This window comes from Heteronotia binoei, chromosome 13 (genome assembly GCF_032191835.1).
Source record: "Heteronotia binoei isolate CCM8104 ecotype False Entrance Well chromosome 13, APGP_CSIRO_Hbin_v1, whole genome shotgun sequence".
In the NCBI taxonomy this organism is placed as follows: domain Eukaryota; kingdom Metazoa; phylum Chordata; class Lepidosauria; order Squamata; family Gekkonidae; genus Heteronotia; species Heteronotia binoei.
Window position 1 is genome coordinate 23206907 of NC_083235.1, and position 19970 is coordinate 23226876.

Consider the following 19970-nt stretch of genomic DNA (forward strand, 5'->3'; position numbering starts at 1 on the left):
CTGTGATAGCAGGGGGCATTATCCCACTGCTAACACCAAAATGTGAAGGAAGGGGGAAGGAGCCACTGTTCTCTCCCAAATCATGGTAAATACGACTTACTTGGTTTGTTGCAGTGGATCCACCAGTAGCTTCCACTGATGGAACTGATTTCTGTACACAGGACATGACTTCCTTGCTTCCCCACTCCTGCAGTTGCCCAGAATTTCCCCTGAAAGTTGGGGGAGTCATCGACACCCCTCAGGAATGCCATGAAGAGGAAGTCAGAGGTCTGCAGCAGGAAAGGAGAATCAACAGAAATCACACACCCCATTTTCTGTGTGCATGTTAAACACCATCAAGTCCCTTCTGTCTTATTGCAGCCCTATGAATTAATGACCTCCAAAATGTCCTGTTGTTAACAGCCAGGGGTGGAATTCTAGCAGGAGCTCCTTTGCATATTAGGCCACACATCTTTGATGTAGCCAGTCCTCCAAGAGCTTACAAAAAAGAACTTCAGGGGTGTGTGGTCTAATATGCAAAGGAGCTCCTGCTAGAATTCCATCCCTGTTAACAGCCTTGTTCAGGTCTTGCAAATCGAGGTCCATGGCTTCCTTGATTCAGTCCATCCCATGTTAGGTCTTCCCCATTTCCTGCAACGTTCACCTTTTCCTAGCATGATTCTCTTTTCCAGGGACTCTTGTCTTCTCATAATGTGACCAAAGTACAAGAGCCTCAGTTTAGTGCTTTGAGCTTCTAGAGAGAGTTACATCCACCTGAATCATCTGCTGGATACAAGCCATTTTATATATGTTAAATTTCTACCACCCATCCTTCACATTTTGGTTAAAAAATGCTGGATACAAGCCATTTTATATATGTTAAATTTCTACCACCCATCCTTCACATTTTGGTTAAAAAATGTACCATCTTTCACATAACCTGCAGATTAAAGGCAGAGGGGAAAGGACGTTGGCTATCTCAAGCCATAATGAGAATTCCCGACTGCAAGAGGATAAGGTACTGGGTTCAAATGACTCCCTTTCCTCAGGCTGAGGACCAAATAATCCCATGGCTTACTCCACTCCGTTCCTTGCTCCTCAGCAAAACCTGGGATCCTTACACATAAGACCTCCTCTGTCTGTGCTGGATTAAACCCTGTGGAGGCCCCTAGGCAGTCAGAATTTTGGGGGCCCCCTTGCAAATTATTTCAGTGTTGGAGCACCCACCCTGTTGCCCATGGCCCCCACTGGAACCTGCAGGCCCCTTTGACAAAGCTGTGGGGGAGAGGCAGAAAGAGACAAACTTGGCGACAACAACGCTAGCAGCAGCCTCACCAGGCAAATCGGGCAAAGAGCGGCTCAGTTGCTGGCTGCATTGTGCAGGCTCTGAAGGCTGCAAGCAGGGGGGAAACCAGGGGAAAAAGCTGGCCCAGGGCCCCTAAAGGCATGAGGGCCCATAGGCCAGAGCCTACTAGGCCTAATTGTTAATCCGGCCCTGTCCTCTGTACGGGGTATTTTGTCATCTTTTAAGAAAACTCTTGAGGCCAGTTTTCATTTCAGTGGTCTGATTTTGCTGAATTAAGAGCAAGGAATAAATCCCATGGCAGTTCCTAAGCAAAAAAAAAAATCTCCCAAGTATCACAAAGCTAAGAAAAGACCAAGGGGATGCATAGCCCTGAACTTTGAGTAGCAAAAAAGAGGCACAATTGTTGGGTAGGGCTGAGAGGCTGGTAGGAGACAGGGATAGTTCTCCTGCATTTGTAGTAGATGCCTGTTTTGCCTGGTGTCTGCTGCTTGGGTGTTAAGCAGGTTCCATTTGATACCGGAAGTTCAAATCAGTCTGCATTGTCCCTGAGGTTTCTTGACAGGCATTTCCTGGCTGCTTTGAAAGTCGGGGGTGGGGGGCATAGAGTCCCTCTCTTTTATTACTGAAACTTCCTTGCTGAACTGAACTGGTTGCAACTCTGGTTTCTAATGCAAAATAACAGAGACTTTATACCATAGAGACTGCAAGCGATGGACTGTCACTGTCACTAGGTGATATTGGGCCAGTTACGTTCAACTTAGCTTACCTCAAAGGGTTGTTGGGAAGATCAAATGGAGGGGAATCATGTTGATTTTTCAAAAATCCTTCCCTTGTTTCCAGGAAATCAGGGTGGTATACATGATTCTCTTCTCCTTAAGTGAATTCCCACACTAGTCGTGTGGGGTTGGTTAAGCTGTAAGAGACTTGTCTTGCCCAAAGTCGCTCATTGAACTTCATGGTGTAGAGGCAGGATTGCCAACTTTCTCCCAAAATTCAGCTGATCTCCAGACTATAGAGGTCATATCCTCTGGAGATAATGGTTGCTCTGGAGGGTGGGCTCTTTGGCATTATAACCTCCCCTGGTTCCACCCCAAATCTCCAGGAATTTCTCAACTGACAATTGGCAACCTTATTTTGGGGGGTGGAATTTATCCAGCACTCTAAGAACTACACAATCTCGACTTCCTGTGTTTACTGTCCTTCCCTCAAAAAATATGACACGCATCTTGGTATGCTTCTTTGTGGTTGGGCTGCATGTGTTCCTTGTTTCTTGTGTTTCCAATACATGAGAGGTCACTTCTGGAGCACAAGAGGAATGAGAGATGCCGTCCCAAGCTGCTCAGAAGACAGTTCTTTCAATTGATTATTTAAAAGTAATAAGTTGGGCAGGCCTTGAGGTGATTTTGGTGGGGAAGATAAGGACCAAAGTCTTCCCCTCACGAAGGAAGGGTTGAGGAAGGCCTAGGCCTTTGTTTGGCTGGACTAGCATGGGATTTCCCTGCCTGGGCGCATGGCCCTCTGTAGGCTTGGCCAGTACCCAGTGGAGCTGGGCCAGGGGGAGTTTCCTTCAGCTCAGCTGAGAATGGCGATTACATTCCAGGCAGGGAGTAAAAAGGGACACCGCTGCAGTTTTTGCATAATCTGGACCGGAGGGACTGAGGCATCCAGTGGCCTGGAAAACCTGGCCTGTGTGAATTGAGAGTGGTGCATTGGTTGAAGTGACTGCAGTTTAAAGTTGGGCAAGCAAGCTTTTGATTGGCACAGAGTTCTTATTTACTGTTAGGTTTTTTTAAAAAAAGAACCCTCCATAAACACACACACAAAAGTAAGCCGCTCAGAGAAATGTTAAACAGATTACTTTATTTCTGGAGCTTTCTGGATTAGCCTCACCCTAGAAGTACAAAATGGTGTAGGAAGGTTTTAGCCAGAATATCTAAAGAAACTGGATTATGCAGTATCATTTAATGTCCTGTATCATTTGGTAACTCATGTAACCTGTGGGCTCTGTGTATATGATAAACAAAACAGGATAAATATATTAGAGGGGGGAGTTATGTGAAAAGTACATCAGGTGAAGTAGTAATTCAGCCTAGGTTTCTCCCCCAGCGCCCCGCCCCTAAATGTGCCTTACCCCATACTTAGTCAATTTGGTTTTGTGGCCCAACAGAAAAAAGGAATTGTGCTGGAGACTGAATTGTCAGCCTTAATTTGAAATGAGATTCCTGTGTGGCGCAAAATGCATTAAGCACTCAAGAACAATGGGCACCAACTGCCCTGGAGAAAGATGTCCTGTCCCTGTAATAGAGATTTAGCAGGAAGTTATTTTTCAGGGAATGTTATTTGGCTTACTGCTATAAAACTCTTCCATTGCCCATTCCCACACATTAACCCTGTGTTAAACAGAACACTTGCCTTCAGGCCAGTTGGCAACTACCAACAGTCTAAATATGGTCAGTGGACAAGCAGTCTAGTATAAATGTCCCTATTGTTGGGGTTCTTGGTTGTGGGTATTTTGTGTTTCCATGGAACAGAGCTGTGGTTTTGAAACTTCCTTCCCTCAGGGAACCGTTTCCCCATTGCCTTCTCCACCAAGGAGCCCCTTGTGTGTTTGCAGAGGAGTTGTGAGAAATTCTAGGAGGCACAGTTCACAAGAGGCACTGTCCTGGCATTCTGGCCCTCTTTATTGCTTCACATGAATTGTGAGGGCTGTGAAGGTCAAACGAGTCTAGCTTTCTTTCAAATAAAATTTTTGAGCTCTTTTTGATCTTCACTGATTGAGGAACCAAGGGAACGTCAGGGATCTTCTTCGTGGTCTCTGTGCATTCACACATATGGGTAATCCGCAGGATTGGCCCCGACCTCGGAGAGTTCAAAGCAATCTTGATCGTAGATCTGGCGCGCCTCCCACTTGTCCTGGGAGGAGACAGCTACTGCGCATGCCTGGACAAGGGGGAGGTGCTTAGCCACTCAGTTTCTTCCTTACCGCCGACCGGATCGCACCTTCCTCGTTGATCTCCAACTTCTTCATTGCAATCTCCAACAACTACCTTCTCTTCGCTTCAATTCTTCATCTTCTACTTCTCCTGGTATCGTATAAAAAAAAAAAAAAAGCCTCCTCTTACTATCTTTCTGGACTTTCCCCCTCCCTCCCCCCCCCCTCCCGGGCAGATGGAAGGAAGGGACAAGATAATCTTTAAACGCTGTACCAGCTGCTCATCCAAAATCCCCTCGTCCGACGGCCACTCTCTTTGCTTGTTCTGCCTTGGAGAGGCACACCGTCCAGACTCCTGCGTGCACTGCAGCCAATTTGGTAAACAGGCCCGCAAGAACCGCGCCGCGAGACTCAAGAGCCACCTCATGGAAACCTCACTCCGACCGGCCATGCCGCGTGGCGGACAACAACAACCCGCGCCATCTTCCCCACACCTCGTGGGAGAGGCGCAGTCGGCAGCTTCCGTGGCACAGACTCCCTGTAAGCCTAAGACCGGCAAGCACTCTAAGAAGTCGGACGACCCCAAAAAGCGCCGCCGCTCCGATTCCGCCCACTCGGACCCGACGGGTAGCACTAGCTCAAAAAAGCATAAGACCCGCCCTCTCGACTCGGCCTCGAACCCGACCACCAAACCGAAGGCCCCGAACCCGACCGCCACTGCCTCCGGATCGATGCCGAAGACTCCGACGTCGAAGTCGACGGCAACACCGTCAATCACTCCGTTGGAAATCATCCGCATCTCATCAAAGTCGCCGTCCATTCCGAATTCCCCACCAGACCAGCTGCTGGATACGCACTCTACCGCATCCGTTAGGACCCACACTCTCGACCCCACTAAATTCATAGATCTCTCACAGCCGATAGACGCCCACGCGCTCACCAGAGAACCCTCGACCCCGAGAGATCCCCTGACTAGACCTCGATCTCACAGTCGCAGACGCACCAGGTCCCGCAGTCGCCGACACACCAGGTCCCGCAGTCGCCGCCGTACCAGGTCCCGCAGTCGCCGCCGCACCAGGTCCCGCAGTCGCCGCCGCACCAGGTCCCGCAGCCGCCGACGCTCTCGCAGCCACCGCAGGGGGAGACACTACTATTACTCTCCATCGAGATCTAGGTCTCCATCCCCACGGCACCGAAGACGGCACCGACGATCACCATCCCACGATCGCCATTACCACAGCTACCAAGAGTCTCCGCGCTACCGAGATCGCACACACAGACTCCAAACTGCATCGATCGAATCGCTTCACCACCATGACGACCCTACGGACCTCGGCGCCGAACCGAAGCTCCCGTCACCACTAGAATCCCTACACACGGCTCCCAAGACAACACCTCAGCCCGACCTACCTCAAGGAACCGACGACGGATCCGAGGAGGAACTCTCCGACTCCGACCACTCTTCGGGTTCGGACCTACAATCCCCAGACTCCGACATAGCCAAGCCAGCAGACTTATCACCGTCTGAAGGCCCAAGATCCTACCTCGACCTTGTAGCAAACATGGCAAGCTCGCTAAATCTAAAGCTCAATACAGACGCTCCCAGAGTCTCGGACGTCGTTTTTGATCTAGTCCACGCGGATCTTCCATCCAGCTCTTCTCTCCCAATGCTCCCCGTTCTACTAGAAACACTCAAAGAAGCATGGGACAAACCGGCATCGGTACCGCCAACATCCAAGAGGGTTGAAGCGCTGTACAAGATACACGCACCTGATTCCAAGTTCCTGTTCACCCACCCGGCTCCGAACTCGATCATTGTACATTCGTCCTCGAAGTCCAAGCAGACTAGACACCCGGTACCACCAGAACGGGAGGGCAAAAAACTCGACACGATCGGAAGAAAGATTTACGCCCTCACTACAGCCACAACCAAAATCCTCAACTACATGGCATGCTTCTCCGCATACACCCACAACCTGACCACCTCCCTCGCCGCATTGGTACCATCCCTGCCCGAGGCATCCCAAAAGTCAGCCACCACCACCCTGCAGGAGATGGCCAGAGTAACCAAACAGCAAATCAACACTGCCCGTCACGCTGCACAGTGTTCCTCCAGAACCTTGGCCTCAGCCATAGCACTCCGCAGACACGCGTGGCTCAGGTCCTCCTCCCTCCAACCAGACATCAAATACAAAGTTGAAGATTTGCCCTTTGATGGCCTTGGCCTGTTTAGCTCCTCTACAGATGACATCCTCACATCTGTAGACGATGGCAGGAAGAGGGCAAGACGACTGGGAGTCTCCCAACCTCTGACCCAAACCAATCGACAAAGGAACTGGAGGTCCAACCAATACAAAGGGAACAGATCCCCACGGCAACAGGAACCATGGAAGCGCAAACCACCGCAGTCCAAACCTTCCTTTCAACACAGACGCCAAACAACCAAGAAACCTTCAACCACACCCAAACCGTCTCTCTGACCTCCCTGCCCCGAGCCGTCCAGTCTCCCTCCATCAGCCAAACCCATCAACACGACTACAACCATTCTACACTGCCTGGAGGACCATAACATCGGACGCCTGGGTCCTCGCCATCATTCAAAGAGGCTACCTAATAGAGTTTACGTCCACTCCAAAGCACCACCGGTTCCTCACCACACCCCCGTCCGCACCCCTGCAGACGGAAATCGCGTCTCTGCTGGACAAAGGCGCGATAGAACCAGTCCCACCCCAATACCATCGCACCGGCTTCTACTCCCGGTACTTCCTGGTGCCAAAAAAGGACGGAGGACTCCGACCCATTCTCGACCTCCGCAAACTCAACCTACACATAACCTACAAGAAATTCCGTATGGTCACGCTTCAGGCAATCCTCCCGCTCATCCCAGAACGAGCATGGATGGCGTCCATAGACCTCCAGGACGCCTACTTCCACATTACAATCAACCATCATCACAGAAGATTCCTCAGGTTCGCCATAGGGAAGCAGCACTTCCAGTTCTGCTCCCTTCCCTTCGGTCTCTCCACAGCACCAAGGGTCTTCACCAAGTGCATGGCAGTAGTAGCAGCCACATTACGCCAGCAGCAGATATCAATCTTCCCGTACATAGACGACTGGCTGATCGTCGCCCATTCCAGGGAGCAACTACAACTGGACGTCTCGACCACCCTCCCCACCCTGGCCACCTTAGGCCTCCTAGTCAACCTCTCAAAATCCAAACTAGTCCCTACCCAGAGGATCCAATTCATAGGAGCGGACATCTCCACGCTCTCGCAAACGGCTTTCCTACCTCAGGACAGGGCACTCGCCATAATGTCACTGGCCAACACTATCATCGCCCAGCGCTCCCAAACAGCGCTCACCTTCCAGAGAATGCTAGGCCTCATGGCAGCAACCACAGCAGTTCTGCGGTTTGCGAAGCTGCACATGCGTCCCCTCCAAATGTGGTTCGTAAGAACTTTCCGCCCTCACACACAACATCAATCCACACTGCTCACCCTTCCACTACACATTGTACCATCCCTCAAATGGTGGACCAAGGAACGTCACCTCTACAAGGGCATGCCATTCAAGCAGACACCGCCCTCGGTGATTGTAACCACAGATGCCTCCAACTGGGGATGGGGAGCCCACTTGGAAGACCTCACGGTGCAGGGCCAGTGGACAGACTACGAACGCTCTCTCCACATAAACTGCCTGGAGCTCATCGCAGTGCACAAGGCTTTGCGGTCCTTCCTCCCATCGCTAAGGAACCAGCACGTCCAGATCACCTCCGACAACATCGCCACAGTCTTTTACATCAACAGGCAGGGCGGCACCGCCTCCGTCAGACTCTGCAAGAGAGCCCTAGCCCTGTGGCATTGGAGCATAAGCCAGGGCATCTTCCTCACGGCCGTACACCTACCAGGGGCCGAGAACACCCAGGCAGACGCCCTGAGCCGCCACTCCACCAACAACCACGAGTGGTCTATCAACAGCCGATACATCAGACAGATATTCAGCATCTTCGGACAACCGAAGATAGATGTATTTGCTTCACCGTCAAATGCCCAATGCACCCGCTTCTACATGAGAGGTCCTCCATCCCACCTCTCCAGGGGGGATGCCTTCATACAAACTTGGAAAGGAACACTCCACTACCTCTTTCCGCCCATTCCACTTATCACCAGAGTTCTACAGAAGATTCAGGTAGACCACACAAACTGCATCCTCATAACTCCATGGTGGCCGCGCCAACCCTGGTTTACGACCTTGCTGCTCCTGTCCAACAATACCTTCATCCAGCTCCCTCAAACACGGGATCTCCTCTCTCAACAGGGCGGCAGGGTCCTTCACCACAACCCGGCATCGCTCAAATTAACAGCCTGGAGAATCAGTTTCTAGACTTCCCTCCGGAGGTCCGTCAGGTCCTAGTGAACTCCAGAAAACCATCTACTAGGAAATCCTATCTATTTAAGTGGAAACGCTTCTCACACTATGCCTCACAGCACAACTTCGACCCCAACCTCGCCACTATACCTCAGGTACTAACTTACACCTTAACGCTCTCCAGAGCGGGTCTGTCGTATTCTTCCCTGAAGGTACACCTGGCAGCCATCTCTGCCTTCCACCCCCGCATCGATGGCACAACGGTATTCTCTCACCACGCGACCAGAGCTTTCCTCAAGGGCATCATTCGCCTACACCCACCAATCAAACAAGTTCTACCCACCTGGAGCCTGTCCCTAGTCCTGAGCCAACTCATGAAACCACCCTTCGAGCCCATGGCCTCCATCCCACTACACCTGCTGTCATGGAAGACGGCACTACTTACGGCCCTCACCACAGGCAAGAGGGCCAGTGACATCTGCGCATTCAGAGCAGACCCACCGTATACGATATTTCATAACAGTACGGTGGTCCTCCGACCTGACCCGACCTTCCTACCCAAGGTCGTCTCTACCTTTCACCTAGGAAGACAGTCCACTATACCAGCCTTCTTCCAGCACCCCGCGGACGCGGGACAAAGGGCACTCCACAACCTGGATGCACGGAGAGCCCTAGCCTTCTACATAGACAGAACCCGCCAAATCCGTAAAGACCCTAGACTCTTTGTCACCTACGCTACCCATAATAAGGGCAGCAGAATATCTACTCAGAGACTCTCCAAATGGATTGTTGCTGCCATCGAACTCTGTTACCAGCTGGCAAAACAACCAATCCCTCAACATATACGAGCCCACTCAACCAGAGCCGTGGCTACCTCGTCTGCCTTCATGAAAGGCATCCCTATAGAGGACATATGCGCTGCAGCCGTCTGGTCCTCCACATCTACCTTCGCCTCGCACTACGCTCTCGACGTCCGTGCCCGGCGAGATGCCTCCTTCGGACAAGCAGTGCTACGATCGATCTTCGACTAACCACTGTGAGTACCACTATCATTACGTTACGCTCTAACCCTTCATGTTCTTACAGGTCCAGCACCCACCTCCGAAGAAATGGCTCGCTAATCACCCATATGTGTGAATGCACAGAGACCACGAAGAAGATGGACAGGTTTCTTACCTGTAACTGGTGATCTTCGAGTGGTCATCTGTGCAATCACACAGACCCACCCAGCCTTCCCCGCTGCTGGAAGCTAGTAAGCACAGTTATTTCCACCTATCCGGCGGCGGGAAGAAACTGAGTGGCTAAGCACCTCCCCCTTGTCCAGGCATGCGCAGTAGCTGTCTCCTCCCAGGACAAGTGGGAGGCGCGCCAGATCTACGATCAAGATTGCTTTGAACTCTCCGAGGTCGGGGCCAATCCTGCGGATTACCCATATGTGTGATTGCACAGATGACCACTCGAAGATCACCAGTTACAGGTAAGAAACCTGTCCTTCTTTAGAACTCACTCAGAAAACCACAACACTGTTAAGAAACCATTGGAATGAAAAGGTTAACATGCTGAGGCCTGCAGCGAATCCCACACAGGGTTGCCAACCCTGGGTTGGAAAATTACTGGAGATTTGGGGGAGGTGCCTAGAGCAGACAAGGTTTAAGGAAGGGAAGGACCTTAGCAGGGTATTATGCGTCCACCTTCCATAGCAACCATTTTCTCCAGGGGAACTGAGTTTTGGCATCTGGAGATTAGCTGTAATTCTGGCAGATCTCCAGGCCCCACCTGGAAGTTAGCAACACTAATCCCTCACCCCAAAAATCTTCCATTCCATGTTTCTATAGACCAGGGGTAGCCAACTGTGGCTCAGGAGCCACATGTGGCTCTTTCACACATATTGTGTGGCTCTTGAAGCCCCCACTGTCCTGTTGGGCTGGCAGCTTGGAGAATACATTTAAAGCTAAAGTTGATTTCTTTCCACCTCTCCCTACCCCCTCCCCATCTATCTGCCTGCCTGCCTTCTTTCCTTCCTGGCTTGTGACTCTCAAACATCTGACTTTTATTCTATGTGGCTTTTATGTTAAGCAAGTTTGGCCAACCTTGCTATAGACTGTCAAGACAGGCTTATCTTGCCCCTTTCCCTTTGACTTCCTTTAATTGACTCCCTACCACTCACAGTATCCTGCTCCTGGAACATATTTATTACAACGAGGCCAGTTTTTTCCTTTTGGTTAATTTACAAATGTTTTTCTTCACGCCCTAGAAGTCCCTTTGTTTGTGGGTGGCCCAGTTTTAGTACTTTCATGATTCCCCCACCCCTTGGCCATCCACTTTGGTTCAAGTAATAGTTTGGAGTGATGGTGGCAATTTCAATTGACAAGGGTTTTTCCTTGCCCTGAGTCACTTCGTTTTTCCCACCTCCTACATGAGAAACTTTGGAAATCTTGGGAGGGGAAAAAATGAAAGCAGGGCTGTGTTATGAAATACTTTCTCTCTGAATAAACAGGGGATAGCATTTCTTGGGTTTGGGTTTCCAGCAGTGTTGTGGGATTTTTGAAATTGTGATGGGAAAAGAGTATTGATTTTTTTTTTGTTGTTATTCAGGCTCTGAGGTAAATTAAGGAAGAGAAAAATCTGTGGGGCTAAGCAATATTTTGGCAACTCCTGTAGTTTAAAAAGAGAGAGAGAGAAAGCCTTTGGTGAGCCACAGTTAGTTTATGGGCCTTTCATGGTTTACCCTGGTATAAGGCAGCCATCTTGGGTTCAGTGCTTGCTGATGGGTTACTGAAGTTCTCACAAGATCCTAGAGTGACTGTCTGTCTCCTTTTGGACTGTTGCCTTGGTATTTGGAAGCAGGAAATCCAGTGGCCTTGTTTGGATCAGGGCCAGTGTACTGGGAGTGTTTCTTCTGGTCTGGATTGAGCCCAAAGGCAACAGTTACTAGGAAAGCTACACACTCATAGACCAAAGTCTTGCCTAGACTTCTGATAACCGAATCACACCTCCCCCCCCTCAATAAATATTGTAGGCATATTTGTATGGAGAACAACTTTCAGAGTGTGAAGATTTTACCCAGTGGCACAAGTGCCTAGCAGCGCAAGCCTCTGATTTGGACCTGCTTCTGGATTTGGAAGGAGACAATGCCAGTGCAGAGAATCATGCAGAGATGTAATGGGCAGCCTCCTTCAGCAGGTTATAATGTTGCTGCATCTCTGCTTTGGGAGTAAGGAGTTGGTTCAGTATTGTATCAGACACAGAGCTGCAATAGATTTAGAAGATGAAGATACTGGATTTATATCCTGCCCTCCACTCCGAATCTCAGAGTCTGAGAGTGGCTCACAATCTCCTTTATCTTCCTCCCGCACAACAGACACCCTGTGAGGTGGGTGGGGAGGAGAGGACTCTTACAGCAGCTGTCCTTTCAAGGACAACTTCTGCCAGAGCTATGGCTGACCCAAGGCCATTCCAGCAGGTGCAAGTGGAGGAATGGGAAATCAAGCCCAGTTCTCCCAGATAAGGGTCCGCACACTTATCCACTACACCAAACTGGCTCTCAGCAAGCTAAGGCATTTATACTCGCCCCCTCCCTGTCAGAAGCAAAGTTAGGGCTATAAATCACGCAGAGATGCAATAGACCAGAGATACAGCATTTCCAGAAATTTGGAACCACGGAAGAAGGGAGTTTGGGGGTTTATTTTCCTGGGTAAGCCCCAGATGTTTTTGGAAAAAAATGGGAACTACAAGTCATGACATAAACATAAGAAAAATGTATTATTTATAACTTAGCACATAAAGTCATGTTTATTGGCATAGTTACAAAATTTACAAGTATAAATGCCTTAGTTTTCTATAAGCAAAATTGCAAATATACTAAAGAGAGAAGGAGTTGCAGACTTCTATATCCTGTGGTATCTTAGCAGTCGTTCCAAAAAGAAAAAGAAATTGGTTTTTTTTCAAGCGCTCTTCCAAATTTTCTAGTTTTTAGATGGAAAAAAGCCTGGGAGAGTCAGATTTTTTTTTCATGCTTATCCATATTGAGCTATAGTAAACCCATGTCTTAAAAGTATTTCACTTATTTCAAAAGAGGGGGAGGGGAAATCATAGCTTTCCCCCAGTGCTCCCTAAAATTGCTATTGGAAAAACTGGGGGTGGAGAGTCTCGATGCTCTGCAATTTAGATAAGTAAAACCTTGTCTTTAAAAAGTGTTTTACTTATTTCAAAGAAAAGGAATGGGTTTTTTTCTGCTCAGAAGTTACCCAGTGTTAAAAGGGTTTTTTTTATTCTCTTTTTTTAATTAAACTTTTAAAAATGATATACAACAAGTGCAGCCAAATATTCACAAAATCTTAACCCTCTGAATCCCGCCCCCCCCCCCCGGACAAAAACCTATAATAACACATCTATACCATTATCCTAGGGTCAGATTCAGACAGGCAAAGTTCAAGAGGCAGATACAAGACAATATGATCAAAATAAAAATCTGCAAAATAAACTTCCTACATAGAGAATACATACTGACGAGTTCAAAAGAGCTCAGTTTGTTTCATAGGAGGTTTTTTTCCCCCTTAGTGGTCCTCAAAATTTCCCATCAGAAAAACTGAAAACAACACTGAGGAAAAACAAGGAGGGAATTCCCTTTGCTTGCTTGTTTGTTTTCAGGGCCTTTGCCTCTCTGCAACAGACAGCCTCCTTGTAGTTATATCCAGATGGGTAACCATATTGTTCTGAAGCAAGAGAACAAAGATGGAGTCTAGTGGCATCTTTAAGACGATGCTAGTGAACTCTGACTTCCTTGTAGCACTCCAGCAGTCACTTCTAAGTTGTGATGAGCCTATGAATTAATGACTTCCAGAGAGGGATCATTTTGTAGAAAAATAGGTGGTGGAGCTCATTAGCATAACTTATTAGCATATGCTGCCCCCCCCCAGCCAAAAGCAACCGGATGCAAGAAAGGAGAGCCCCGGGTGAGCGAGGTCTGCTTGGGTTGGCTAGAGATCCCGCTAGCCCAAGCAGGCCTCACTCACCCGGGGCTCTCCTTGGCCAGCCACTCACAGTTAAAAGGTCAGCAAGCCACCCACCACCTAAAATCATATAAGACGTGGAGAAAGGGTAGTACGGGCTTCTCCAGGGGTCAGGGAGGGCTGCTGAAGGTCTGGCAAAGCTCCTTATGGCTGGCTGGCTGGCCGCTCTCCTAATACAGGGACTGTTATGCAGCTGCATCTACTATTCAATGGACAAGGTAGGTGGGGAGGAGGGGGGGGGGGTGCTGTCGGAAAGGTTCAGGAGCTCCTGCTGAATTCAAGGCCTGCTTCCAGAATATCTGATGATTAACAGCCTTGCTCAGGTCTTGCAAACTGAGGTTTGTGGCTTCCTTGATAGTCACTCCATCTCAGGCTGGGTCTTCGTCTTTTCCTGCTACCCTCATCCCCCCCGCCCCAGTGTTATAGTCTTTCAGGGACTCTGGAAGCAATATTAATTGAACTGCCATCAACTGCAAAGAGCATTACCTGTCGGTTACTCTGGAGAGCCAGTGGAGGAAATATACGTGTCTTTTTTGAGTGTAGCATGTTTCTAGTTTTAATCTGGGAGTGGGTGGGGCATGCCTCAGGCTTTGAAAAGAATAGAAGACTTTAGGAAACACTGACCAAACCAACATGCCTTTTCTGCCACACAGGATCCCGGACCGAAGAGGTCAACGGAACATTGCAACAAATGGAGTTCAAATCTCTGCAGTGGTTTGGTGCCACGGTGCGGTCCCACGGCAGCTCGATCTTGGTAAGAGTCGGGTTGCAACGCACATTCTGAGCAAAAAGCAACGGAGGGTTGTTGGGGCTGCTTTAGAGATTTCCAAAGCATACCGATCTCTTTTGTCCAGGTAGTCCGGTGGGGACCCTTAAAAGGGTCTGCATGGATCAAAAGCGCAAACCCTCCGTCGAGCTCTGCAGCCATTGTGCTTGGTCTCTTGCCTTAAAGGGGGAACAGATGGCAGGCCTTTTGCTTAAAAACATCTCAGGTGGGGTGGAATTCTAGCAGGAGCTCCTTTGCGTATTAGGTCACACACCCCTGATGTAAGCTCTTAGAGGATTGGCTACATCAGGGGTGTGTGGCCTAATATGCAAAGGAGCTCCTGCTAAAATTCCACCCCTGCGGGAGGTAACTCTGGCAGCAGTCAGTCATCTGTAAGCCAATGTCCCACACAGGGAGTGCCATTGCTATGCTCCTGCAACCAGGGAGAGTCATAAGGCATGGTCTACTTATGGCTGAAGCCTTCAGAGTCATATGGCCAGCACTCCGTGATTTTTTTTCCACATCCGAACGAGACCCAGTAAAAGAAACCAGGAGCACTCCAGTCAGATCTGAACTTCCCTTCCTCCCAGACTGATCTCTCAGTCCCAAACTGAGTGTACGAAACAGTACAGGCCGCTTGTCCCCTTTGCTCTTTGAGTGTTTGTTTTTTCCCTTCTCATATCTAACCTCAAGCCTGCCTTCCTGCCTTTGAAAGCAACGGCCTCTTGTCCAATTGTTTGTGGCAGCACAGAACAATTGTTCTGTAGCTTCTTAAAGGGCTGTCTGAGTATTTTTAGATGGGTTATCACTATATTATTGTTTTTCCCCCTCTTCTAGCCCTAGGTTCTCTTAGCCATTTGTGGCTCAAAGCCTTTGTCCCAGATCTTCTCCAGAGACTCTGCGGTGCAGTGATAACTCCTCACGTCTATGAAACCCACATACACATAAAACAGTTTTAAGCTCCCCTGGTTGTGACAACAGCTTCACTTGGCTGGGCCCATTCTGTTCCTGCAGAGGCATGCAGCCCAGCAGAATGTGGAGATGGATTATAGAACGCTTTAGCTGTGCAAAGTGCCGCATGCTAACAAAACCCAGGGGAAATCAAAATATAGTGGCCTATATAAGTTACATACACAGTGCTTATTTAGATACCTCATTGCAGGTCTTTTTTTGTAGCAGGAACTCCTTTGCATATTCAGTGCCGGCCCTAGGGTGCATGGTGCCCCAGGCAGGCTCCCTACTCCCCGCCGCCCCCCCCCCACTGTCCCTCTGCAGCACTGCACTCCATCACACGCCTCCCCCCCAATCGATCAGAGGAGCATGCCGCAATGAGGCTGGGTCCTACTGGCTGTGAAGCGGCCAGCATCTGAGCATTCTTTGAAGAAGAGCACTGGAGAAGGCTTCCCCCCCTCCTTTCCGGAACCGGAAGTGAGGGAGGAGCGAAGCCTCCTCCAGCTCTCTCTTCAAAGAATGCTCAGATACCAGTCGTCTCGAAACTGGCATGCTCCTCTGATTGCGCTGGGGGGCGGGGCACGGCGGAAGGGAAGGGAGGGGGCCGGTGGCAGTGGCGGCAGGGGCGAGGGAGGCAAATTTAGGCATTTGTCTTGGACACTGGGAGGGGGGGAGTCCCAATTCACCCCTCCCTCCTGGCACCCTAGACAACCTCCTAGTTTGCCCAGTGGGCAAGCCAGCCCTGTGCATGGTAGGCCACACAGCCCTAATGTAGCCAGTGTTCCAAGAGCTTACAGTAGGCCCTGTACGCTCTTGTAAGCTCTTGGAGGACTGTGTATATCAGGGCTAATATGAAAAGGAATTCCTGTTACAGAAAAAGCCTTGCTCTTGCTGAACCACAAACAGCTGTTAATTTCCCCCAGTTTCTAAATTCCAACAGTAAGTAGAGCAGAAGAATGATAACGGGATTTTTCTTTGGGTAAAAAAATCAAGGGAACACCCTCAAACTTACACTGTTGTTTTTCTGATCATGGCCCAGAGTAATGAACAGACATCCTCCTTGCAGACGTGACATGGCTTAGTTCATATTAACTCTTTTGCACCAGTTTTTCCTCTTTGACCAGTCAGTTGAGATTCAAGAAAGGGACAGTGCTTTCTGGAAAATGACAGTAGTGCTGGGATTCTTCTGTGCTTGTCAACTAGAATAGAGGTTGCCTGGTGTATCATCCTCCCTTGGAATAATGTACGGTGAGGGGAGATGATTGTTGCAAAGGATATAACCCTATTCGAGGGCCATAGAGTTGTTGCTATATCTATTATGGCGGCTTAATTTTTCAACACAGTTTTCAGCCACTCTCGAAACCCACCTAGTGTGTTCTGGTGCACTGTTTGAGCACTACTCTTGTAGGGTTATGTTCTTAGCTGGCTGCTTATAGGAAAGGGAGCTGAGAGATGTGACTGGACATGGAATAATTCTAACAGATATACAGTAGCGGCTGTTTTTACGGAAAATGGAGTTGCAGTGTGCTTCATCGAGTGTCTTCTGTACACACACTGGAATTGGGACTGTGCCTGTAAATGCCAGCCAGTAGGTAAAGTCAACCTTGTTTTTATCTTCAGTCTTCTGTGCAGGGACTAAACATGTGCAGGCTGGCAGTTCTGCACATGCTCAGTCCCTGCACAGGAGATGGAAGATAAAAACAAGTTTGCCTTTACCTACTGGCCGGCATTTACAGGCACAGTCCTAGCATGAGAATGCACAGAAGCTAGACTGTTTGCTATGCTTTTAGACTCTGGAAATGGATGGGAAGTGACTTTTGCTACATTACTCAAAGTAAGTCTTTGTTTACTGGGGCTAATTTTCTTTCCCTAGGCTTGTGCCCCCCTGTATAGCTGGCGGACAAGCAAAGAAGAGCCGGAGCGTGAAGTTGTGGGCACCTGTTACCTCTCGGTCAACAACTTCACCAAGTTTGTGGAATATGCACCTTGCCGCTCAGGTAATGGAGGGATGGAATGCAGAGAGCACAAGTATGGAAGCTGGCAGATGACTTTGACCTCGAGAGTTGTGCTCAGAACTTGTGCGACGTATTTATGCTGTTGCTTTTGACCGCTGCAGAAACAGTTTGGAAACAAAGTTGGTGTGGCTGTGTGACATTGGCACTGTGAGCTGGCACGAAGTGCAGCATCCCATGACTGAATGGCGTGTTGGATGTTTGGCGATGTACCGTGAGAACAGGGGTCGTCAGGGAGATATGGTGGCTATCAGGCCAGAGCAGAAGCTGATGGACCACCAGCTGTAGACCCCTTGTCTTCCCATCTCTGCTTTCCCTGATAGCTGGCTGTGTATTTGGGGAGACCAGCAATGGGTACAACATGTGCTGTACCCTCCTCAAGACATGGATTAAACAAACCTTTCAGGGCACATGTTCAAGATCACGCTTTACATTTCCGTCTAGCTGTGCTTTGGGGTAAAATGAGGATTGTAATCATCATTGTTGATAGTGACTACGAGCAGGGGACCCACAAAGGTTTATAGACAAACAGAAATCCTCTCCTGCCTGGCAGCCTCAGCCCCTCCACCTTTTGCTTCTGCTCTGTTTTACACCCCCCCCAACTCCCAATTCATTTCCCCCCTCCCATTTAAACACCAGTTTTGTGGGAGAACCAAAGTGGCTTATGTCATTCTTCTCCATCTTTTCCTCATGCAGCTATTCTGTGAGGTATGTTAGGACGAGAGTGTGCTACTGGGCCAAGAGTGGAGATTGGAACCTGACTCTCCCACATCCTAGACTATCGCTCTGATCGCTGCACCATACTGGCTCACCTGTCCTCCTGCACCTGCTCTCCCCACTCCCACCTGCTACTTGCCAGATCTTTCTGCTCACCTGTTTGCTCCTGTCCCTCCGCCATTGGCTCTTCGTTTCTTCACTCTCATCCCATCCTCTCTTTCCAACCTCACACTGCCAGCTCTGTTACTTCCTCCCCACCCCATCGTGCTTTTTGGTGACTGGTGAAGTAACTCTTTGTTGTTTTGGCATCCAAGATCTCATAAGTTGCTCCTGCCAGATCTCGGGTGTGAAGGAACTCATTTTTGGGAGGGGCCTCCCTTCCTACTTAATTAAAAAAAAAAAAAATCTGCATCGCTGGAGCTTTCCCTAAGGGCTTCCCTTCCCAGTTATTATTTTTTTTTATTTTCTGCACACCTGGAGCTTTCCCCAGGTTTACAGAACCATGTCTCATACTCTTACATGGCCCAGTTGTGCTAATCTTTTGATCTGCAGCAGTGAAGCAGAGGGACTTGCCTACATGACAGTGATATATATTTCCTTATTTCTTTATTTGGGTATCTCTGCATTTTGTGTGTGTGCCCGTGCCTAGAAGTCATGGCAACCTCTGACGACTCCTACCAGGGCATGGAGGGCGTTCAGAGAAGTGGCTTGATAGCTTGCCTCTGCCTCCCAACTTCGTGGAAGTCTCCCATCCAAATGTTTGCCGAGGTCAGCCCTGCTTGGCTTCTGAGATCTGATGAGATTAGGCTTGCCTGGGCTATCCAGGTCACAGCATGACACTGACATAAGAACAGAACCTAAGAGAAGCCATGTTGGATCAGGCTCAATGGCCCACCCAATCCAACACTCTGTCACACCGTGGCCAAGAAAATCCCAGGTGCCATCAGGAGGTCCATCAGTGGGGCCAGGCCACTAGAAGCCCTCACACTGTTGGATCAGGCCAATAGCCCATCCAATCCAACACTCTGTGTCACACAGTGGCCAATATGTATGTGTGTATATACACACACACACAGAATACAGAGCGTCACTTGCCCCAGACAAAGTGTTGCATCTTCACTTTCTGGCTAATAGCAACTGATGGACCTCTGCTCTGTATATTTATCCATTCCCCTCTTGAAGCCATTGATGCATATATTGATGGAGCTACAGCTCCAATGAAACGCCAATGGAGAGCTGTAAAAACATAGTGGCACGACATCCATGGAGAGGGATTCCATTCATGCAAGATCCATTGCACAAGCTACTGCCGGGCACTGTGGGAGTGGGAAAATCCCATCCTTGCCTCCCTCACCCTGCTTGCCCTCCAGACCAGCCACTCGCCAACCTACCCTCCACCTGCCCGGCTCATGCAATGTGGGACAGTGGCTTCTGCTCCTCTCCCCACCTGCTTAAACAGAAGAAGCAGCGTTGGCAGTTCTGGTGGGCAATGAACTTTCCAACTAGCTCTACTCGGCTGGCCCCTCTTCCCCTCCCTGCAGGTATAGCAGACTGGATGCAGCTGCACAAATAAGCAGCAAGAACAAAAAAAGCATTGTTGGCACTATACATTATGCTGGTGGAAGAAGGTGGAGAATATACAGTGGTAGTCCTTGGACAAGAATCTTTTTTTTTTTTTTGCTGTCAAGCCATAGCTGACTTGTGGCAACCAGGTGGACTTTTCAAGGCCCAAGACTTTTCAGAGGTGGTTTGGCATCACCTGCCTCCGTGTCCGGACCGTGGTATTCCTTGGTGGTTTTTCATCCAAATACAGACCAAGACTGACAGTGCTTAGCTTCCGAGTTCCAAAGAGATAGGGCTAGCCTGGGCTATCCAGGTCAGGGCACGCAAGCGCCTTGTGCTGTGTAAAACAAGACAATACCTTCCA

At 49.3% G+C, this 19970-nt stretch overlaps 1 protein-coding gene across 1 annotated transcript in view; it reads left to right on the plus strand.

The window, feature by feature from the left end:
- Window positions 1–19970, plus strand: part of ITGA5 (integrin subunit alpha 5) — a 114545-nt gene that overhangs the window by 31854 nt on the left and 62721 nt on the right. Inside the window, exons 3-4 of the mRNA XM_060252503.1 lie at window positions 14251–14351; window positions 17188–17311. Coding sequence (XP_060108486.1) covers window positions 14251–14351; window positions 17188–17311 — 225 coding nt within the window. The remainder of the gene's footprint in view (window positions 1–14250; window positions 14352–17187; window positions 17312–19970) is intronic.